Here is a 24,716-nt window from a genome sequence, read left to right on the forward strand (position 1 = left end):
ACCTTAGAAGTAGGTATGGTTCTGTTGTCTTATGGCTTCAGTGTGTTTCTTCCTGGGTTTACTTTTTTATTCCTCGGGCTGTTCGCTGGCAATCTTTGTTCTTCGATTTATGTGTTTGTCTGTTGACAATGTGTGTGTGTGTGTGTGTGTGTGTGTGTGTGTGTGTGTGTGTGTGTGTGTGTGTGTGTGTGTGTGTCTCACACAAGTCAAATGTAATGGAGTCTGTTGCACATGTTGTTAATGGTTGCCGTTCGTACAAGACCTGTACATAGCTAGACATGACTGCCTTGTCGACTTGATAGGTACTGAGGTGAGACCGGTAGCCTCACCGACAGCACACATTCACAGACATTCTCTTGTCATTGGAGGCTGGTTCGATGTTGACGATGATGTGTTTTCTTGTATACAAACTATGGCAGATATTGTTGTTGAGGCGGGACGCCAGAGGGAGGTGCTTATTTTGGAAGTGAGTTGCTCTTTTCACTCATACATGGAGCAGGCCTTTGCTGACAAGTTACTGAAATACCAGCCTCTCGTGTCACGCCTGAACAACCTCGGTTATCAGTGCAAGCTTGTGGTGCTGATATTCGGGAGTCTCGGCCATCTACATAGGCTGACGGTACATGGTCTTCAGATTGCAGTCCTGCATAAGACCGAGGCAAAGCAGTTAACAAGGTACTGCTCCGTGTCAGCAGTCATGGGCAGCCTAGCTCTGTGGAGAAGGAGGTGCTATCTGTATCCATAAGTGTCCAAATATCCGTGTCCTTAGAAATGTTGGAATCCTTCTCGAGTGTAATGTGATTTGTGGATTCAAGTAAAGTATTTCATATTTGTGTGTGTTTGCATGCGTGAGTGCTGCTAGAGTGCGTATGTGTGTCCTATTGTGCGCACGTGTCTGTGCGCGCATGCGTGTCCACATACCTCCTCCGGGAGTCCTCTTACTCCTTGGCTCTTCTACACCGTTGTCTCATCAATGTGGCCTGTAGCCTGAGAGGAGGCATGTCTACAAGATAAGCACTGTGTTCTCGTATGCCTTCGCCGCAACACATGTGCCTGACATTCCCACTGAGATGGGCACTGTGGAGAATTGACTGTGATGAGAGTCTCCATTCTCTGACAGAACCCATTTAGAGTGCGCTCTTTTTGTATTGGTATCAATACAGCTCTTCTGAGAGAACGAGGTATTAGATGAAGAAAGAGAGAGGGAGAATGAGATCTGCTTTTCATCAGGAGGCACTTTGAGAATGAATAAAGGTGAGCTGGAGGCCTTTTAATATCCACTCACAATTAGAGACTCACCTTCAGAGATGGGGTTGTGTCCCAAATGGCTCCCCATTCCTTACAGTGCACTACTTTTGACCAGAGCCCGGTTTCCCAAAGGCATCTTAAGGCTAAGTTCATTGTTAGAACATAGGATCCAATAGTGATGAACTTAGCCTTAAGATGCTTTTGGGAAACCGGGCCCTGGTCAAAAGTAGTGCACAGAATAGTGAATAGGGTGCCATTTGGGATGCTGGCACACTCTCATACTTCTGTTGATAGAACATAAGTTATTATAGGCTAGTAGTTCTGTACTTCTAAAGTACACTGTAAAGAATGTACTTCAAAGTCTGCCATTTATTTGTTGTTGTGTGACATCACCTGGTGGTCTTTCACTATCAGCTCTCCACCAATCAGAGAGCGGACAGTTTCCACCTGCTCCCTCTATTGGCTGTTTTGCCTGAGATAGACTGTCACATGCTGGAATCACTACAGTCATTGGACTGTATTCATTTAGTAGCTCCAATCTGCAGCCAGACCTTGCTCCACTATGGGGACCTGTTTCCCTAATGTGTGCAGTCAGACTGAATTACACAGACTGGTGGTGTGTGTGTGTGTGTGTGTGTGTGTGTGTAATGTGTAGAGTAGCACCCACCACCACTATTCTGAGTCATCTCTGAATCATCACTACAGTATACTCCAGTCAGATCCAGGGGTAATCCCAGACCTGAAAGGCTGTAGCATATAGCTCTTTTTTTCCCCCCACACCTCAGCATTTATTTTCAGCCTCCATTTTGGATCGGAACACTGTAAACCGTGCGCTAATTACAAGGCTAACCCAATCAGCGGAGGGAGGATTTGCTAGAGACTGTGTGTACTTTTACTTGGAGACGATGTAATGACTTTTGGTGCTAAGGTACGGGGAAAAGCAGCAGAGCCTGTCCCTGTCTCGTCCCGCAGCTAGAGGAGCCTGTCGGGCCTTTTATTAGTTAGACGATTGGAGAAATCAGAGGAAGAAACTGATTGTGCATCACTATGTTACCGGTACACTTATTCCATGATTGCACCTGTGTTTCAACTGTAAATCCTTAATGGTGACCTTGAGGGAGATGATTGAAGATGTCATGATGCTTGTATTGGGATTGAATGAAGGTTGTTTGATGGTCAGACTAAGAAACCAACCTGAATGTGAGCGGCATGTATTACTGAACAAAAATAGAAATGCAACATGCACCAATTTCAACGATTTTACTGAGTTACAGTTCATATAATAAAATCAGTCAATTGAAATAAATAAATAAATTAGGCCCTAATCTATGGATATCACAAGACTGGGAAGGGGCGCAGCCATGGGTGGGCCTGGGAGGGCATAGGCCCAGCCAATCAGAATTGAGTTTTTCCCCACAAAAGGCATTTATTACAGACAGAAATACTCCTCAGCTTCATCAGCTGTTCAGCTGTCCTGGTGGCTGGTCTCAGACGATCCCGCAGGTGAAGAAGCCGGATGTGGAGGTCCTGCGCTTGCACGGTTAGACGTGGTCAGCGGTTGTGAGGCTGTTTGGACTTATCATATTATCTTAATTTTCTTCAATATCTTGCAACATTTGCTCACTGCTGAATGCAAACCACACCAAAACATGGTCCTGTTCTGTTCTTTGATCATATTTTGGCAGGAATGGTATGGACGTACTGCCAAATTCTCTAAAAGGATGTTGGCTGCGGCTTATGGTAGAGAAATTAACATTAAATTCTCTGGCAACAGCTCTGGTGGACATTCCTGCTGTCAGCATGTCAACTGCACGCTCACTCAACTTGAGACATGTATGGCATTGTGTTGTATGACAAAACTGAACATTTTAAAGTGGCCTTTTATTGTCCCCAGCACAAGGTGCACTTGTGTATTGGTCATGCTGTTTAATCAGCTTCCTTTTATGCCACACCTGTCAGATGGATGGATTATCTTGGCAAAGGAGAAAGGCTCACTAACAGGGATGTAATCAAATTTATGCACAACATTTAAGAGAAATAAGCTTTTTGTGGGACATTTCTTTCATTTCTTGGATGTTTTATTTCAGCTCACTTTACATGTTGCCTTTATATGTTTGTACACTAACACTACTAATACTAACAGTCGATGCTGTTACTGTAACAGCAGGGACATGAATGTAACTATAATGAACCATGTAACATAATGAATCATGTAACGGTATTGACCATTTTATGTGTGCGATGGCAATCTCAGACTAAAGTATGAAGTGATTTATAGAGCAGCGGAATAATTTAGTGTGAGTCGTCAGGCTAGGCAGCAACGTGCATGTGAACAGCGTGTAGATCTAGAGATCAACTATTACTAACAGTCAATGCTTTAACTGTGATGGTATTGACAGTGATGTAAAGGTAATGACCATATTGTTTATACTCATCCACAATGAAGAGGTTTGGTTGGATATGATGGTCAGACAGCAGCCTGCATGTAAACAGCATGTAGATATACTATTACTAACAGTCAATGCTGTTACTCTAACAGTATTATTGTCTGTGATGTAATGGACATTTTGTTTATGCTCATTCACAATGGAGGTTGGTTTGGTTGGAAATTGGATTTTGTTTAGATCTTCCACTGCAGAACAGACCGCTAGTTTCTGTCCACTGTGGTCTCTCTCTTTTACAGTATCTTTGTTATTTATTGATAGCGGCTGTATTCTCAAAATGCTTGTTTTAGTGGTGCAAGGTACAGTGGTGCCCTCTTTGTCTTGGTCACTCCCCTCTCTCCCTCGCTCCCCCCTTGCTAGGCTGTCTTCACCAGCTTCTGCCGGCTGTACTAACGAGCAGTGCTTTCCCACTCATAGGAAAATGATGATGATACAGCAGAAACGACACAGAGACAATGCACAGCGGGAAGAGAGAGAGCGAGACAGGATGAGAAAGAAAGGCACCATCACTCTTTTTTCCCTGCACTACTACATATATGTGTATCCCTGGGGTACACTACATCTCTGTCTCTCTCTCTGCCTCACTTACTCTCCGTTTTATTCACTTGTGTTTTTCCTCTCTTTGTCCTGCTTAGATTCCCCTACTAGCCCTCCTCCTCTTCCTCCTTTTCTCCCTTTCTCTGTTGTTAAATCTTCCTCCCTTCTCCCCACCAGTCCTTGCCCCAACACCTAAAGTGTCATGGGTCACTAAGTGGACTGCTTATACACTGAACAAAAATATAAAATATGTAGGTTTCATGAGCTGGAATAAAAGATCCCCAGAAATGTTCCATATGCACGTAAAGATTATTTCTCTCAAATGTTGTGCACACATTTGTTTATATCCCTGTTAGTGAGCATTGCCAAGATAATCCATCCACCTGACAGGTGTGACATATCAAGAAGCTGATTAAATAGCATGGTCATTACACAGGTGCACCTTGTGCTGGGGGACAATAAAAGAACACTCTAAAATGTGCAGTTTTGTCACACAGGACAATGCCACAGATGTCTGTTTTGAGGGAGCTTCTAATTGGCATGCTGACTGCAGGAATATCCACCCGAGCTGTTGCCAGATAACTGAATGTAAATTTTTCTACCATAAACCGCCTCCGTCACTTAAGAGAATTTGTCAGTACATTCAACCGGCCTCACAACCGCAGACCACGTGTATGGCGTTGTGTGGGTGAGCGGTGGGGTGGTATGGGCAGGCATAAACTACGGACAACAAACACAATTGCATTTTATCGATTGAAATTTGAATGAATTGAGGCCCATTGTGAGGCCCATTTTATTTTATTTTTTTATCTGTGACCAACAGATGCATATCTGTACTCCCAGTCATGTGAAATCAGGGCCTATTGAATTTGTTTCAATTGACTGATATCCTCATATGAACTGTTACTCAGCAAAATCAATAAAATTGTTGCATTCATATTTTTGTTTTGTATATAAGTCTATGATTCAACACACCTACAAAGCATCCTCCTCCCTCCTCTGACTCTTTCTGTGCCTTTATGACAGAACTGTGATCTAACATTCTGTCCTTGTGTTATGTGTTATGCATAGAGTGTGCTACTAAAGCCTCGGTGTTCAACACTCACTCACTCACACACACACACACATGCACACATAATATACACACCCACTTGTAAATGCACACCCTCACTCATTCCTTTCCGCCTACTCTCTCAATGACAGAAGCTCCTTTCCCTATGTATTTATACCCCAGTTGCATCCAAGTTTCCCCGTCATCACATTCTCCATCATTCCTCTTCCTTTCCCTCTTTTACTATCTCTTACTCTAGTCTTCTCTCTCCCCTCCCCCCCTCTCTCCATCTCTTTCTCTCTCTTTCCCCTCTCTCGTTTTCTTCCCTCCCGTCTCTCCCACTCTCTCTAAATATAGTCCCTTTGAAGCATGGCTGTGTTTCTTTTTACAACACTGCGAGACAAAAATCTGTCATCCAACATCTGAGAGAGGAGTGGGGTACGAGCGATGAGATAAGATTGATGCCAGGGAAAGAACAGTGGTTAAGGGATATGATGTTCTTCTCTCTCTGCATGTGTGTAATGCAAACAAAGAGAAGGGAAAAGACAGAGGTATCGGTTGTGGTAGAGACAAATACCCAGAAAAGGAGCAATGTTACTACACTATAATGAGAGGGAGGGAGAGAGAGCGAGGTGATCCTCATTTTGTAATTGAATAATAATCTCCCTTGAGACCTGACCTAGTATTGTGTCTGTGCGTGCGTGCGTGCGTGCATGTGTGTGACCGTTCACTCATGTGTGCGTTTCCTCATTTTCTCTCTCTCTCTGTGTGTGTGTGTGTGTGTGTGTGTGTGTGTGTGTGTGTGTGTGTGTGTGTGTGTGTGTGTGTGTGTGTGTGTGTGTGTGTGTGTGTGTGTGTGTGTGTGTGTGTGTGTGTGTGTGTGTGTGTGTGTGTGTGTGAGAGAGAGATTGTAATTGAGAGAAAGAGTGCGAGAAAGAAGAGGGTGAGAGAGGAAACCCTAGGGCTGAATGCAACACAATACTGCCGCCTAATGTTACATAGTAGTAAATACCGCTCCAGTTGTTGCAGATTTTCCCTGCCATTTATCCTGACACAGCTAAGGATACCTCACATCTCATCAATTGTCCTTTCCATCCCTTCAAGATAAGCATAATAAGTTTGTATAATAATGCTTTGTACAATTATGATAATGAGTATACAGTTGAAGTCGGAAGTTTACATGCACCTTAGCCAAATACATTTAAACTCAGTTTTTCACAATTCCTGACATTTAATCCTAGTAACAATTCCCTGTCTTAGGTCAGTTAGGATCACCACTTCATTTTAAGAATGTGAAATGCCAGAATAATAGCAGAGAGAATTATTTATTTCAGCTTTTATTTCTTTCATCGCATTCCCAGTGGGTCAGAAGTTTACATACAATCAATTAGTATTTGGTAGCATTGCCTTTAAAATGTTTAACTTGGGTCAAACGTTTGGGGTAGCCTTCCACAAGCTTCCCACAATAAGTTGGGGGAATTTTGGCCCAATGCTCCTGACAGAGCTGGTGTAACTGAGTCATGTTTGTAAGGCCTCCTTGCCCGCAAACGCTTTTTCAGTTCTGCCAACAATTTTTTTATAGGATTGAGGTCAGGGCTTTGTGATGGCCACTCCAATACCTTGACTTTGTTGTCCTTAAGCCATTTTGCCACAACTTTGGAAGTATGCTTGGGGTCATTGTCCATGTGTAAGACCCATTTGCGACCAAGCTTTAACTTCCTGACTGATGTCTTGAGATGTTGCTTCAATATATCCACCTAATTTTCCTGCCTCATGATGCCATCTACTTTGTGAAGTGCACCAGTCCCTCCTGCAGCAAAGCATCCCCACAACATGATGCTGCCACCCCCGTGCTTCACAGTTTGGATGGTGTTCTTCGGCTTGCAAGCCTCCCCCTATTTCCACCAAACATAACAATGGTCATTATGGCCAAACAGCTCTATTTTTGTTTCATCAGACCAGAGGACATTTCTCCAAAAAGTATGATCTTTGTCCCCATGTGCAGTTGCAAACCGTAGTCTGGCTTTTTTATGCAGGTTTTGGAGCCGTGGCTTCTTCCTTGCTGAGCGGCCTTTCAGGTTATGTCAATATAGGACTCGCTTTACTGTGGATATAGATTATTTTGTACCTGTTTCCTCCAGCATCTTCACAGGGTCCTGTGATGTTGTTCTGGGATTGATTTGCACTTTTTGCACCAAAGTACGTTCATCTCTAGGAGACAGAACGCATCTCCTTCCTGAGCGGTATGACAGCTGCGTGGTCCCATGGTGTTTATACGTGTGTACTATTGTTTGTACAGATGAACGTGGTACCCTCATGACATAATTTTCTGCAATTTTCCAAGCTGTTTAAAGGCACAGTCAATTTAGTGTATGGTAACTTCTGACCCACTGGAATTGTGATACGGTGAAATAATCTGTCTGTAAACAATTGTTGGAAAAATGACTTGTGTCATGCACAAAGTAGATGTCCTAACCGACTTGCCAAAACTATAGTTTGTTAATAACTTCTTACGGCTGAAATCCCGCTAACGGGATCAATATGACAACAGCCAGTGGAAGTGCAGGGCGCCAAATTCAAACAACAGAAATCTCATAATTAAAATTCCTCAAGCATACAAGTATTTTACACCATTTTAAAGATAAACTTGTTGTTAATCCCACCACAGTGTCCGATTTCAAAAAGGCTTTACGACGAAAGCACACCAAACGATTATGTTAGGTCAGCAACTAGTCACAGAAAAACACAGGCATTTTTTCAGCCAAAGAGAGGAGTCACAAAAAGCAGAAATAGAGATAAAATTCATCACTAACCTTTGATGATCTTCATCAGATGACACTCATAGGACTTCATGTTACACAATACATGTATGTTTTGTTCGATAAAGTTCATATTTTTATCCAAAAATCTCAGTTTACATTGGCGCGTTATGGTCAGTAATATTTTGCTTCCAAAACATCCGGTGATTTTGCAGAGAGCCACATCAATTTACAGAAATACTCATCATAAATGTTGATGAAAATACAAGTGTTATACATGGAATTATAGATCCACTTCTCCTTAATGCAACCACTGTGTCAGATTTCAAAAAAACTTTACGGAAAAAGCACACCATGCAATAATCTGAGTATGGCGCTCAGACACAAAAACAAGCCATACAGGTACCCGCCATGTTATGGAGTCAACAGAAGTCAGAAATAGCATTATAAATATTCACTTACCTTTGATGATCTTCATCAGAATACACTCCCATGAATCCCAGTTCCACAATAAATGTTTGTTTTGTTCGATAAAGTCCATTTATGTCCAAATACCTCCTTTTTGTTCACGTGTTTAGGTCACAAAACCAAATTCATGAGGCGCGAGCACTAGGTCCAGACAAAAAGTCAAAAAGTTCCGTTACAGTTCGTAGAAACATGTCAAACGATGTATAGAATCAATCTTTAGGATGTTTTTAACATAAATCTTCAATAATGTTTCAACCGGAGAATTCCTTTGTCTTTAGAAATGGAATGGAACGCAGCTAACTCTCACGGGAGTGAGCGAGAATGAGCTGATGGCACTCTGCCAGACCTCTGGTTTTGAAACAGCTCTCATTCCCTCCTCCTTCACAGTAGAAGCCTCAAACAAGGTTCTAAAGACTGTTGACATCTATTGGAAGCCTTAGGAAGTGCAATTGGACCAAATTTCCACTCTATCTTGGATAGGCAAAGAGTTGAAAAACTACAAATCTCAGATTTCCCACTTCCTGGTTTGATTTTTGTCTCAGGTTTTTGCCTGCCATATGAGTTATGTTATACTCACAGACATCATTCAAACAGTTTTAGAAACTTCAAAGTGTTTTCTATCCAATATGAATAATAATATGCATATCTTAGCTTCTGGGCCTGAGTAGCAGGCAGTTTACTCTGGGCACCTTATTCATTCAAGCTACTCAATACTGCCCCCCAGCCATAAGAAGTTAACAAGAAATTTGTGGAGTGGTTGAAAATACGAGTTTTAATGAATCCAACCTAAGAGTATGTAAACTTCCAACTTCAACTGTACATGGTATGATTAACAACCATGTTATTGGGTAGGATGTTAAATCATGTCACCTCATTTCCTCACCTAAGGCTAAAGCGTTGACTGTATACGCACGCACGCACACACACACTTCACATCTCCCAACCCTAGACTGACCTTCGGTACCTGCTAACACACTGGTACACTGTGTTCGGTCGCCGTGGGTGCATGGGACTCTTCACATGTCAGTGTATCCCTCCTTCCTGTGGTAGAAGAGCTACATGTCTCCAATGGCATGATCTCCTTCCGCCTCACTGACCCAGACTATGTCATGCTCATGAGAATGACAGTAGGCTTGAAGGATTGGGTATTATTTTCTGCAGAAACCCTGGTTGGTTTTGGGACTGTGAATAGAGTGAGAACATTACTATTTGTAAAGTAGTCCCTTCCTGATAAGGGTTTTATACTATGCTGTTCCTCTCTTTTTCCTTCTTTTTGTCTTTATTTCTTCTTCCTCCATCTCCCTCCACCTTTCTCTCCTTTCTCTCCCCCTCCCTCCCCCACTCTCTCTCCCTCCCTCCCTCTCTGTCCTTCCCTCCATCCTGCTGTCTCCTCTCTCTCTCTCTCTCTCTCTCTCTCTCTCTCTCTCTCTCTCTCTCTCTCTCTCTCTCTCTCTCTCTCTCGCCAGTCTACGGAGGGAGGGCTACACGGTGCAGGTGGCGGTGAACGACTACCTGGACATCTACTGCCCACACTACAACACTACCGCCGCCAACCAGCGGGGGACACTGGAGCGCACTGTGGCCGAGCAGTACGTCCTCTACATGGTCAGCTACCGTGGCTACCGCACCTGCGACCCCCAGATGGGCTTCAAGCGCTGGGAGTGCAACCGGCCACACGCGCCCCACGCACCCATCAAATTCTCTGAGAAGTTCCAGCGCTACAGCGCCTTCTCCCTGGGCTACGAGTTCAACGTGGGTCACGAGTACTACTACATATGTGAGTGGAATATTTCTATTCTAAGTCTGTATAGAAGTCCACTACCGGTCAAAAGATTTAGAACACCGACTCATTCATTCTTTATTTTTTACATTGTAGAATAATAGTGAAGACATCAAAACTATGAAATAACACATATGGAATCATGTAGTAACCAGAAAAGTGTTAAACAAATCAAAATACACTGCTCAAAAAATAAAGGGAACACTTAAACAACACAATGTAACTCCAAGTCAATCACACTTCTGTGAAATCAAACTGTCCACTTAGGAAGCAACACTGATTGACAATAAATTTCACATGCTGTTGTGCAAATGGAATAGACAACAGGTGGAAATTATAGGCAATTAGCAAGACACCCCCAATAAAGGAGTGGTTCTGCAGGTGGTGACCACAGACCACTTCTCAGTTCCTATGCTTCCTGGCTGATGTTTTGGTCACTTTTGAATGCTGGCGGTGCTTTCACTCTAGTGGTAGCATGAGACGGAGTCTACAACCCACACAAGTGGCTCAGGTAGTGCAGCTCATCCAGGATGGCACATCAATGCGAGCTGTGGCAAGAAGGTTTGCTGTGTCTGTCAGCGTAGTGTCCAGAGCATGGAGGCGCTACCAGGAGACAGGCCAGTACATCAGGAGACGTGGAGGAGGCCGTAGGAGGGCAACAACCCAGCAGCAGGACCGCTACCTCCGCCTTTGTGCAAGGAGGAGCAGGAGGAGCATTGCCAGAGCCCTGCAAAACGACCTCCAGTTGGCCACAAATGTGCATGTGTCTGCTCAAACGGTCAGAAACAGACTCCATGAGGGTGGTATGAGGGCCCGACGTCCACAGGTGGGGGTTGTGCTTACAGCCCAACACCGTGCAGGACGTTTGGCATTTGCCAGAGAACGCCAAGATTGGCAAATTCGCCACTGGCGCCTGAGCACATGTGACAGACGTGACAGAGTCTGGAGACGCCGTGGAGAACGTTCTTCTGCCTGCAACATCCTCCAGCATGACCGGTTTGGCGGTGGGTCAGTCATGGTGTGGGGTGGCATTTCTTTGGGGGGCCGCACAGCCCTCCATGTGCTCGCCAGAGGTAGCCTGACTGCCATTAGGTACCGAGATGAGATCCTCAGACCCCTTGTGAGACCATATGCTGGTGCGGTTGGCCCTGGGTTCCTCCTAATGCAAGACAATGCTAGACCTCATGTGGCTGGAGTGTGTCAGCAGTTCCTGCAAGAGGAAGGCATTGATGCTATGGACTGGCCCGCCCGTTCCCCAGACCTGAATCCAATTGAGCACATCTGGGACATCATGTCTCGCTCCATGCACCAACGCCACGTTGCACCACAGACTGTCCAGGAGTTGGCGGATGCTTTAGTCCAGGTCTGGGAGGAGATCCCTCAGGAGACCATCCGCCACCTCATCAGGAGCATGCCCAGGCGTTGTAGGGAGGTCATACAGGCACGTGGAGGCCACACACACTACGGAGCCTCATTTTGACTTGTTTTAAGGACATTACATCAAAGTTGGATCAGCCTGTAGTGTGGTTTTCCACTTTAATTTTGAGTGTGACTCCAAATCCAGACCTCCATGGGTTGATAAATTTGATTTCCATTGATAATTTTTGTGTGATTTTGTTGTCAGCACATTCAACTATGTAAAGAAAAAAGTATTTAATAAGAATATTTCATTCATTCAGATCTAGGATGTGTTATTTTAGTGTTCCCTTTATTTTTTTGAGCAGTGTATATTTTATATTTCCCTTGATGACAGCTTTGCACACTCTTGGCATTCTCTTAACCTCTCTAGGGTACGTGAGACGGTAGCATCCCACCTCTTCAACAGCCAGTGAAACTGCAGGGCGCCAAATTCAAAACAACAGAAATCCCACAATTAAAATTCCTCAAACATACATGTATTTTACACCATTTTAAAGATACACTTGTTGTAAATCCAGCCACAGTGTCTTCATCAGATGACACTCATAGGACTTCATGTTACACAATACATGTATGTTTTGTTCGGTAAAGTTCATATTTATATCCAAAAATCTGAGTTTACATTGGCGCGTTACGTTCAGAAGTTCCAAAACATCCTTTGATTTTGCAGAGAGCCACATCAATTTACAGGAATACTCATAATAAACATTGCTAAAAGATACAACTGTTATGCATGGAATTTTAGATGCACTTCTCCTTAATGCAACTGCTGTGTCAGATTTCAAAAAAGCTTTACGGAAAAAGCAAACCATGCAATAATCTGAGTCGGCGCTCAGAGCCCAATCAAGACACAAATATATCCGCCATATTGTGCAGTCAACATAAGTCAGAAATAACATTATAAACATTCACTTACCTTTGATGATCTTTATCAGAATGCACTCCCAGGAATCCCAGTTCCACAATAAATGTTTGTTTTGTTCGATAATGTCCATCATTTATGTCCAAATTCCTCCTTGTTGTTCTACCCCAAAGAAGTTAACCTTTCTCGCCCCGGGGTTCCGCTAGCGGAACACCCACAACATTCCGCTGCCTTCGCAGAGCGCGAAATTCAAAAAATATTTTTTTGAAATATTTAACTTCCACACATTAACAAGTCCAATACAGCAAATGAAAGATAAACATCTTGTGAATCCAGCCAACATGTCCGATTTTTAAAATGTTTTACAGCGAAAACACAATATATATTTATGTTAGCTCACCACAATAGCCAAACACACAACGCTATTTATCCACCGCATAGGTAGCTTTCAAAAAACCGACAAAATATAGATATAATTAGTCACTAACCAAGAAACAACTTCATCAGATGACAGTCTTATAACATGTTACACAATACATTTATGTTTTGTTAGAAAAATGTGCATATTTGAGGTATAAATCATAGTTTTACATTGCAGCTACAATCACAAATAGCACCGACGCAGCCAGAATAATTACAGAGAGCAACGTGAAATACCTAAATACTCATCATAAAACATTTATGAAAAATACATGGTGTACAGCAAATGAAAGATAAACATCTTGTGAATCCAGCCAATATTTCCGATTTTTTTAAGTGTTTTACAGCGAAAACACAATATAGAAATATATTAGCTTACCACAATAGCCAAACACACAACCGCATTTATTCACCGCAAAGATAGCTTTAGCAAAAACAAGCAATAAATATAAAATAAATCACTAACCTTTGGACAACTTCATCAGATGACAGTCTTATAACATCATGTTACACAAAACATTTATGTTTTGTTCGAAAATGTGCATATTTAGAGCTGAAAACCGTGGTTATACATTGTGAAAATGTAGCAACTTTTTCCCAGAATGTCCAGATATATTTCTGACACTCACCTAATCTGACCAAATAACTCATCATAAACTTTACATAAAAATACTTGTTGTATGGCAAATGAAAGATACACTGGTTCTTAAGCAACCGCTGTGTTAGATTTTTTAAAATAACTTTAGTACGACATACAGCTTGCGTTATTGCGAGACAGCGCCCGCTAAAAGGGCGGAGAATAGGACTAAACATTTCACACACAAATACGAAATAACATCATAAATGTTTTCTTACTTTTGCTGAGCTTCCATCAGAATCTTGTACAAGGAGTCCTTGGTCTAGAATAAATCGTTGTTTGGTTTTAGAATGTCCTTTTCTCCTGTCGAATTAGCAACCTTAGCTAGCCAAGTGGCGCGAACATGTCCATCTTCTCTCGACGCAAACAACGAAAAACTCCAAAAGTCCCGATAAAACTCGGATAAAACTCGGTTGAAAAAACATACTTTACGATGATATTATCACATGTATCAAATAAAATCAGAGCCGGAGATATTAGCCGTGTATACCGAACGCTTTTCAGAAGGCAATCTGGGGTTCCTTCTCGCGCCTTCGAAGACAATGAAATTTCCAGACCTGTCACTCCAAAAGCTCTTGTTCGACCTCAGATCAAGCTAGACACCCCATTTCACCTCTCACTGCCTGTTGACATCTAGTGGAAGGCGTATGAAGTGCATGTATATCGATAGATATAAGCCAGTTGAATAGGCAGGCCCTGGAACAGGGCCTCGATTTCAGATTTTTCACTTCCTGTCTGGAAGTTTGCTGCAAAATGAGTTCTGTTTTACTCACAGATATAATTCAAACAGTTTTAGAAACTTGAGAGTGTTTTCTATCTATAGTAATAATAATATGCATATTGTACGATCTAGAATAGAGTACAAGGCCGTTTCATTTGGGCACGATTTTTTCCCAAAGTGAAAATAGCGCCCCCTACACACTAACAGGTTAACCTGCTTCATGAGGTGGTCACCTGGAATGCATTTCAATTAACAGGTGTGCCTTCTTAAAAGTTAATTTGTGGAATTTCTTTCCTTAATGCATTTGAGCTAATCAGTTGTGTTGTGACAAGGTAGGGGTGGTATACAGAAGATAGCCCTATTTGGTAAAAGACAAAGTCCATATTATGGCAAGAACAGCTCAAATAAGCAAAGAGAAACAACAGTCCATCATTACTTTAAGACATGAAGGTCAATACGGAAAATTTCAAGAACTTTTAAAGTTTCTTCAAGTGCAGTCGCAAAAACCATCAAGTGCTTTGATGAAACTGGCTCTCATGAGGACCGCCACAGGAATAGAAGACCCAGGGTTACCTCTGCTGCAGAGGATAAGTTCATTAGAGTTACCAACTTCAAAAATTGCAGCCCAAATAAATGCTTCACGGACTTCTAGTAACAGACACATCTCAACATCAACTGTTCAGAGGAGACAGTGTGAATCAGGCCTTCATGGTCAAATTGCTGCAAAGAAACCACTACTAAAGGACACCAATAATAAAAATAGACTTTCTTGGGCCAAGAAACACGAACAATGGACATTAGACCGGTGGAAATGTGTCCTTTGGTCTGGAGTCCAAATTTGAGATTTTTAGTTCCAACCGCCGTGTCTTTGTGAGATGCGGTGTGGGTGAACAAATGATCTCCGCATGTGTATTTCCCACCGTAATGCATGAAGGAGGAGGTGTGGGGGTGCGTTGCTGGTGACACTGTCTGTGATTTATTTAGAATTCAAGGCACACTTAACCAGCATGGCTTAACCAGCATTCTGCAGCGATACGCCATCCTATCTGGTTTGGTCTTAGTGGGACTATCATTTGTTTTTCAACAGGACAATGACCCAGCACATCTCCAGGCTGTGGAAGGGCTATTTTACCAAGGAGAGTGATGGAGTGCTGCATTTTTTTTAAAGCTTTATTTTACTTGGCAAGTCAGTTAAGAACAAATTATTATTTACAATGATGGCCAGTTGTGCGCTGCCCTATGGGACTCCCAATCACGGCCGGATGTGATACAGCCTGGATACGAACCAGGGACTGTATTCACACCTCTTGCACTGAGATGCAGTGTCCTAGACCGCATCAGATGACCTGGCCTCCACAATCCACCGACCTCGACCAAATTGAGATGGTTTGGAATGAGTCAGACCGCAGAGTGAAGGAAAAGCAGCCAAAAAGTGCTCAGCATATGTGGAAACTCCTTCAAGACTGTTTGAAAAGCATTCCAGGTGAAGCTGGTTGAGAAAATGCCAAGAGTGTGCAAAGCTGTCATCAAGGCAAATGGTGGCTACTTTGAAGAATCTAAAATCTATTTTAATTTGTTTAACACTTTTTTGGTTACTACATGATTCCATATGTGTTATTTCATAGTTTTGATGTCTTCACTATTATTCTACAATGTAGAAAATAGTAAAAAGAAAGGAAAACCCTTGAATTAGTAGGTGTTCTAAAACTTTTGACCGGTAGTGTATAATAATGATGTAATGATGATTGTACTACTACATCTGTAAGGAGCTGAGATACTCGTTCTCTACATAGTGTTATAGTCAAGTAATGACAACAGGTTGCATGGGCTATCTATATAGCTCTTTCCCAAGTGCAGGTACTTTACATCGTAAGTGGGAATTCGCTTCAGCTATTAGCAATGTGTAGCACTCACCCACATACCTTAGTAAGTTAGAGTTGGACTATAACAGCATTCAATTTGTGAGTCATTAAACTACTTTAGGTCATTTAACTCTTACACCACACTCCTAAATATACTTTGTTCTTTGAATAAACGTACCACTATACAGTAACTGTGTTAAACTGCTGTAATAAACTATAATGACCATTTCACTTTGGTTGCATCCCATTTGGCACCCTATTCCCTATGTACTGCACTTTTGTCCAGGGCATATATGTCAAAGTAGTGCAGTATGTAGGGAATATGGTGCCGTATGGGACAAAACCATATTGTGCCAAAAAAGCCAAAGCCATGTTAGTTCATAGACTGGCCTCTAGATGGCACATGGCTGACCTGTATCTGTGTTCTGTTGAAGCCACGCCCACCCATCACCACGGCCACAGCTGCCTGAGACTGAGAGTCTACGTCTGCTGCTCCACGGGTGGGTCTCGCTCTCTCGCTCTCTCGCTCTCTCTTTCTTTCTCTCTCTCTCTCTCTCTCTCTCTCTCTCTTTTTCTCTCTTTTTCTCTCTCTCTCTCTTTTTCTCTCTCTCTCTCTTTCTTTCTTTTTCTCTCCCTCTATCTCTCTCTCTCTCTCAGGTATACACACGCTCAGTCACATGCACACACAAAGTTGACACTGGAGACCTGAGGCTACAGGTTTTGACAGTGATTTCCCAGTGTTCTTATAGTGAGGTTATATATATCACTGTGTTCCAGGGTTGTATGATGATCTATGTTATTCTGTGTTCCAGGGCATTGGTAGTAATGTACAGTGTTATTCTGGGTCTCAGTGCTCTATAAGTGTTTGATAGGAAATCTCTCTTCTATCCTGATGTGCTCTCTCCCTCTGATGCTTTCCCCCTTTCTCAGCCGCTCTGCTCTCTCTCGTTCTCTCCCTCTCTCTATCCTCTCTCTCTGCCTCTCCCTTCAACTTCCCTCTCCCTCTCTCTCTCTCTCTCTCGGTTTCTCGCTCTCTCCTCTCCCCATCGCTCTGATAGTTGATTCTCTCTCTGATAGTGACATTCTGTGTAATTTTAACTCCAGTAGCCTCTCTCCCCTGCAGGCCTTTGATCAAAGCCCTGTGCCGAAAGCTCTCCCTACTTCTCTAACCTTGTCAGCATTAATACATCCCACACTCAGGCCAGTGTCAGCTTCTGTGTACACATCACCTTAACCTCCTCTCTGAGTGTCAGGGCTAATCTATTGAAGTGTCCACGTGTGTGTGTGTGTGTGTGTGTGTGTGTGTGTGTTTTGGGGTATAAAGTGGATATAAAGTGTGTGTGTGTCCGTGTGTTTTCCAATGTGTGTGATAGTGTTTACTTTACAAACGACAACCATTACTCTGCAAGGTCTGCTTAATAGCCTAGCTATCATCTGAACCCAATTGCTATCTGCTATTCTCATTCCACTTTATCTCTTCCCTATCCCTTTTGTTTTGAGACCATTTTTCTCTACAAATACTTACTATATGCTTTGTATCTTGTGCCATATGCTACATCCCTCTTTGCAGTGCAATAGAGTATGGATAAGCAATGTGCATTCTCATTTAAAATCTCACTGAGCTGATGTTAATGTAATGCCAAGTCTAGACTATCAGTGTGCGTAGTACTTTCCCTCTCAGTGAATATGCCTTCATCTTCTGCTCGATAGCTTCACCTCATAGTATATCTTTATGTACTGGACTGGAGTATCCTGGCATTCACACAAGATGTGTCCCAAATGGCACGTATTCCCTTTATAGTGCACTACTTCTGACCTAGGCCTATACGGTGTACTATAAACTGTAGCACTATATAAAGTGCATTCGGAGAGAATTCAGACCCTTTCCCTTATTGTAAAATGGATTAAATAAAACATTTTCCTCGTCAATCTACACACCATACCCCATAATGACAAAGTGAAAACAGGTTTTTAGATATTTTTGAAAATTTAATCAAAACAAAAACATATCTTATTTACCGTATTCTTATTTACCATATCTTATTTATTTATCGTATTCAGACCCATTGCTATGAGACTCAGGTGCATCCTGTTTCCATTGATCATCCTTGATGTTTCAACTTGATTGGAATCCACGTGGTAAATTCAATTAAATGGACTTGGAAAGGCACACATCTGTCTATGTAAGGTCCCACAGTTGACAGTGCATGTCAGAGCAAAAACCAAGCCATGAGGTCGAAGGAATTGTCCGTAGAGCTCCGAGACAGGATTGTGTTGAAGAACAGATCTGGGGAAGGATACTAAAAATGTCTGCCGCATTGAAGGTCCCCATGAACACAGTGGCCTCCATCATTCTTAAATGGAAGAAGTTTGAAACCACCAATACTCTTCCTAGAGCTGGCTGCCCAGTCAAACTGAGCAATCGGGGGAGAAGGGCCTTGGTATTTAACTGACTTGCCTAGTTAAATAAAATAAAAAATAAAAAACGCTCAGCGATTTCACCATGAGGCCAATGGGGACTTTAAAATAGTTACAAAGTTGAATGGCTGTGATAGGAGAAAACTGAGGATGGATCAACAACATTGTCGTTACTCCACTATACTAACCTAATTGACAGAATAAATAGAAGGAAGCTTGTACAGAATAAACATTTTGCAACAAGGTACTAAAGTAATACTGCAAAACATTTGGAAAAGCAATTAACTTTTTGTCCTGAATACAAAGTGTTGTGTTTGGGGCAAATCCAATATAACACATTACTGCTTACCACTCTCCATATTTTCAATCATAGTGGTGGCTGCATCATATTATGGGTATGCTTATAATCCTTAAGGACTGGGGAGGTTTTCAGGATAAAACATTAATTAAATGGAGCTAAGCACAGGCAAAATCCCAGAGGAAAACCTGGTTTAGTCTGCTTTCCACCAGACACTGGGAGATGAATTCACATTTCAGCAGGACAATAACCTAAAACACAAGGCCAAATCTACGTTGGAGTTGGCAATACCTCAAAATAGTTGTATATCAATGATCAACAACCAATGTGACAGAGCATGAAGAATTTTGAAAAGAATAATGGGAAAATGTTGCACAATCCAGGTGTGGAAAGCTCTTAGAGACTTACCCAGAAAGACTCACAACTGTAATCGCTGCCAAAGGTGAATCTAACATGTATTGACTTGAATACTTATCTAATCAAGATATATTAGTGTTTTTCATACATTTTTTACAAATGTATGAATTTTTCTTCCACTTTGACATTACAGAGTTTTGTGTAAGTTGTTTACAAAAAAATGACAATTAAATCCATTTTAATCCTACTTTGTAACACAATAAAATTGGGGAAAAGTAAAGTGGTGTGAATACTTTCTTAAGGCACTGTAAGTAGTGCACTATATAGGGAATAGGATGCCATTTGAGACGGAACCCGCTCTCTGGTCAAAAGTAGTGCACTTTATAAGGAAGTTTCTGTGTAAAATAAGTAGTGTGGGCATTTGAATGACTTTGCATATTTGTGTTCCTCTCTCTCTAAGTCTCCCATGGTGATGATTCCAGTCAGACTCCACCTGACTACACAGTCAGGCCCAATATCAAAATACACAACATTGGTGAGTGCTCTCAATTCTATCCTGATGTGCTCTCTCTGACGCTTTCCCCCGCTCTTGCTGCCCCCCCCCCTCTCTTTTTCTCTCAGTAATGGCATAATATTATTTATATGTGTTCTGAATACCACCTTGATAGGCACACACTCACACACATCATTATATTTATTTATTTATCTTTCTTTCTTTCTCTCTGTCACAAACCCATACAACCACACACACACACACACACACACACACACACACACACACACACACACACACACACACACACACACACACACACACACACACACACACTTGTTCAATGGTGGCCGGATGGCTCATGACCGAGTTTATGGAGGAAAATAAATAAAGTAAACGCACATAGTCCAAACAACCCAAATGCCTTGGGGCCTCCTGATGCATCTTTCTGTACTTTATGGATTAGTGGCATCAATAAAGAGGACACAATAGAAGTCATAACCCATAAACACTTGTGTAACCCTGATGGCCTCGCTGGCCATGTAGAAGTCATAGAAATCTGGTTGCAATTTCAGTTTAAGCACCAGAATGAACAAATTGATTGAAAAAAAGCATCATTTTTTTCAACATTTAAAAAAAAAAATGAAATCTGGTTGCAATTTCAGTTTAAGCACCAGAATTAACAAATTGATTGAAAAAAAAGCATAATTTTTTCAACATTTAAAAAAAAAAAAGGAAATCTGGTTGCAATTTCAGTTGAAGCACCAGAATTAACAAATTGATTGAAAAAAAGCATCATTTTTTTCAACATTTAAAAAAAAAAATCAAATCTGGTTGCAATTTCAGTTTAAGCACCGGAATTAACAAATTGATTGAAAAAAAGCATCATTTTTTTCAACATTTAAAAAAAATAGGACTGGTGGAGTTACACAACCGTTCAAAAGTTTGGGGTCACTTAGAAATGTCCTTGTTTTTGAAAGAAAAGTACATTTTTTGTTCATTAAAATAACATCAAATTGATCAGAAATACAGTGTAGCCATTGTTAATGTTGTAAATGACTATTGTAGTGTGAAGCGGCAGATTTTTAATGGAATATCTACATAGGCGTACAGAAGCCCATTATCAGCAACCATCACTCCTGCGTTCCAATGGCACGTTGTGTTAGCTAATCCAAGTTTATAATTTTAAACGGCTAATTGATCATTAGAAACCCCTATTGCAATTGTTATCACAGCTGAAAACTGTTGTTCTGATTAAAGAAGCAATACAACTGGCCTTCTTTAGACTGGTTGAGTATCTGGAGCATCAGCATTGTAGCATTTACCTGGAGCTAACTCTGCATATAGCACTACTGCGTGATTTGAAAAGTCATAGTCAATTGATCAATAACATAAGAATACTCTTAGAAAAAATGTTTGTCTTTAATTTACAATCTGTAGAAACTATGAGAATAGAAAGGTTCACAAATGTTGTGAAACATCATAGCACAGTGGAAAAATATATTGCAATTATAAATCAAAACTGGATGGCCTTCAGAGATATATGGAAGGGGTTGAGGGTAGCTAAAAACAACAAAAAAATATAACTAATGTAAAATATATTGTGTCCGTAAAATGTATATGGTATGTATAAGCTGGAAGTAGAAGCCTAAGTATTACTCCAATTAGGGGAGGGGTGGTAGGGGTTGCGAAAAATAATAAAGAAGGGGAATATATTAAAATATATATATATATATATTGAACAAAAATATAAACGCAACATGTAAAGTGTTGGTCCCATGTTAAAAGTTCACAGAAAATTCCATTAGCACAAAAAGCTAATTTCTCTCAAATGTGCATGAATGTGTTTACATCCCTGTTAGTGAAAATTTCTCCTTTGCCAACGTAATCCATCCACCTGAATGGTGTGGCAAATCAAGAAGCTGATTTAGCAGCATAATCATTGCACAGGTAATGTGCTGAGGACAATTAAAGGCCACTATAAAATGTGCAGTTTTGTCACACAACACAATGCCACAGATGTCTCAAGTTTTGAGGGAGCGTGTAAATGTCCACCAGAGCTGTTGCCAGATAATTTAATGTTAATTTCTCTACTATAAGCCACCTCCAACGTCGTTTTGGAGAACCGGCCTTACAAGCGCGTCGTGTGGGCTAGCAGTTTGCTGATGTCAATGTTGTGAACAGAGTGCCCCTTGGTGGCGGTGGGGGTTGTGGTATAGGCAGGCATAAGCTACGGACAACACAATTGCATTTTATCGATGTCAATAGAGATAACGTGACGAGATCCTGAGGCCCATTGTTGTGCCATTCATCCGCCACCATCACCTCATGTTTCAGCATAAAAATGCACGGCCCCATGTCGCAAGGATCTGTACTCATTTCCTGGAAGCTCAAAATGTCCCAGTTCTTCAATGGCCTGCATACTCAATGTACCATTTCCCGACAATATCTAGCAACTTCGCACAGCCATTGAAGAGGCGTGGGACAACATTCCACAAGCCACAATCAACAGCCTGATCAACTCTATGATAAGGAGATGTGCTGCGCTGCATGAGGCTAATGGTGGTCACACTAGATACTGACTGGTTTTCTGATCACGCCACAACCTTCTTTTTTTTTTAAAGTTATCTGTGACCAACAGATGCATATCTGTATTCCCAGGCATGTGAAATCCATAGATTAGGGCCTAATGAAATTATTTAATTTGACTGATTTCCTTATATGAATTTCTGCGTTTATATTTTTGTTCAGTATATATTTACAAACAAATATGTGGGGTATTGGAAGTGATGCAGAGAATTACATTGATAGAAGTCACAATCTATCTTCAATATTAAAGCTGATCTACCCTGTCATTTATACAATCATTTATACAATCTACTTTATACAATCAGGGACACTATTCCACATAATACAGTGTCAATATTCTCTAACTTTGCAGCATACTAACTTCCTGTTCAGGTTAACACTCACTTACAGTTTCTATGAAACAAACTCACTCAACGCCCCTCCCTGTCTGAGATAACATACTGATGAATACCTTGTCAGCTAATCTCATAGAGTTAAATAAAGAACTCATCTTTGTATTTGTGCAATTATGGCATCTGTGACAGCATGGGCATTGCTATTGAGGCTATCTTCAAGTAGTCAATGTTCTTTTTCTTTTGTGTTTGAAAGAAGTGTAAAGTTAATATTGTTGATTTACCACCACCTGCAGTGCTGGAGTCCTGAATCAAATCTTGTGTGTTTATTATTGAGACTAGATGGTGGTGATTTAGCTTAAAGCCATTAACTGACCATAGGCCATCCCATTTGAAGAAGACCATGCTCTGATCATTGGCTGATCGCTCAAAACCCATAGGAATCCCCACCCAGTTGACTGCTTTAAAATGGTAGAGGCCCTCAATGGCATGGTAAAATGGGTTATATCCATCTGGAGTCCTCTATCTAACTTTATGGGCTGTCAGCTGGAACAGTCTCAGTTTACCACATGTACTCAACTGGACTCAGCCCTATCACTTTACCATATTACTTTATTTGACCATGTCACTGGTGTAGATGTCAGGGTTGTGTCATCGTCGTAGCCGACAGACATGTTTCCTAATATTTATAAGAATGGTTTTGACGTGACAGACGCACAGACAAACCGGTCGAGTTGGATGCTGTTCTTTCTCTTGAGTCAACGGGAAAAAAAATCTGCCGCCAAGTGTCATTCGTCGTATCAGTGTCACATCTTGTGTGTGTGTCTCTCTTAGTTCGTTAACTCTTCAGTGTCTGTCCCCATAGGGGCCTATTTTTTCACCTTTATTTAACTAGTCAAGTCAATTAAGAACAAATTCTTATTTATAATGACGGCCTACCGGGGAACAGTGGGTTAACTGCCTTGTTCAGGGGCAGAACGACATACTTTTACCTTGTCAGCTCGGGGATTCGATCCAGCAACCATTCGGTTACTGGCCCAACGCTCTAACCACTAGGCTACCTGCCACCCCAAGCCACAATCTATCGCCTATAGGGAGGCTCAGGATTCTGGTCACACATCCCAAGCTTACTTTGAGAATGAGAGTTATTTTTTCCCTGTTCTCTCTTTCTCTTGCTCTCCAGCTAATGCAGGATTGTGCCTAATCAATGGGTTTGTTCTATGTTAATTTCATTTAATTGAAAATCCTGCTAGATGAAGTCGAATCATTAGAAGAAAAATATGCGTACATTTTAAAAGATGAACAACAAAGTGTGTTTATTCCTCCTCCCAAGAGGGAATACGGCATCATATGTAGCAGCACTGGTGATAATTGCCGATTTTTGTTACATTTCTCTGTTTGTTCTCTACATGTGGATGTGCATTATTTGTATGCATTGCACAACATCGGCTGTAGATTGATTGAGTTAATGTGTCATTTGATGGTTTCTCTCACTCTCTCTCTCTCGCACTCTCTCGGTCTGTCTCTGTCTGTCTCTCTCGCTCCCTCTGTCTCTCTCTCTCTCTCTTTCTCTCTCTCCACAGATGAATTTAACCCTGAAATTCCCAAACTGGAGAAGAGCGTCAGTGGCAGCAGCCGATCACGCGATCGCCTTCTGCTCACCGTGGCAACACTGCTCATCTCCGCCCTCCTGGTTTCCTAGCGACTGTGTCCTCGAGTGACATCACATGGATACCTGAACCACTTGGACTGAAGGGCTATGTATCCATTGACCCTGGGTTCAATTAGAAAGTGAGAGGGAACCAAGTAAAGGTCATACAATTCAACCAATCAAAAGCCAGAATTACAATCAATTTGACACTACCATAAAAACAGGACTTACTCTCAAATCGTACTCACTCAATTCTATCTTAACTCAACTGTAGTCACTGTTGATACACAGTTTGTGCGACATGGCATCTTTGGTTCATGCATTGTCGGGCATACACTACTTGCATATGTGCCACTGCATTTCATGCATT

General features: G+C 41.6%; 1 protein-coding gene across 1 annotated transcript; it reads left to right on the forward strand.

Moving 5' to 3' along the window:
• Window positions 1-490: 490 nt before the first annotated feature.
• Window positions 491-24,397, forward strand: LOC120026750 (ephrin-A3-like). The gene is made up of 5 exons (XM_038971470.1): window positions 491-675; window positions 9,974-10,284; window positions 16,643-16,708; window positions 19,742-19,816; window positions 24,279-24,397. Exons 1-5 carry the CDS (start codon window positions 491-493, stop codon window positions 24,395-24,397), a joined length of 756 nt encoding a protein of 251 aa, XP_038827398.1.
• The last annotated feature ends 319 nt before the right edge of the window (window positions 24,398-24,716 follow it).

Source organism: Salvelinus namaycush, chromosome 32, assembly GCF_016432855.1.
Source record: "Salvelinus namaycush isolate Seneca chromosome 32, SaNama_1.0, whole genome shotgun sequence".
NCBI classification, from domain to species: domain Eukaryota; kingdom Metazoa; phylum Chordata; class Actinopteri; order Salmoniformes; family Salmonidae; genus Salvelinus; species Salvelinus namaycush.

Bases quoted from the DNA above. Each gene is read 5' to 3' on its own strand.
- LOC120026750 (XM_038971470.1), top strand. From the start codon at position 491: ATGGAGCAGGCCTTTGCTGACAAGTTACTGAAATACCAGCCTCTCGTG. The intron at 676-9,973 runs GTACTGCTCCGT...CTCTCTCGCCAG, and splicing joins GAGGCAAAGCAGTTAACAAG to TCTACGGAGGGAGGGCTACA. The intron at 10,285-16,642 runs GTGAGTGGAATA...GTTCTGTTGAAG, and splicing joins TCACGAGTACTACTACATAT to CCACGCCCACCCATCACCAC.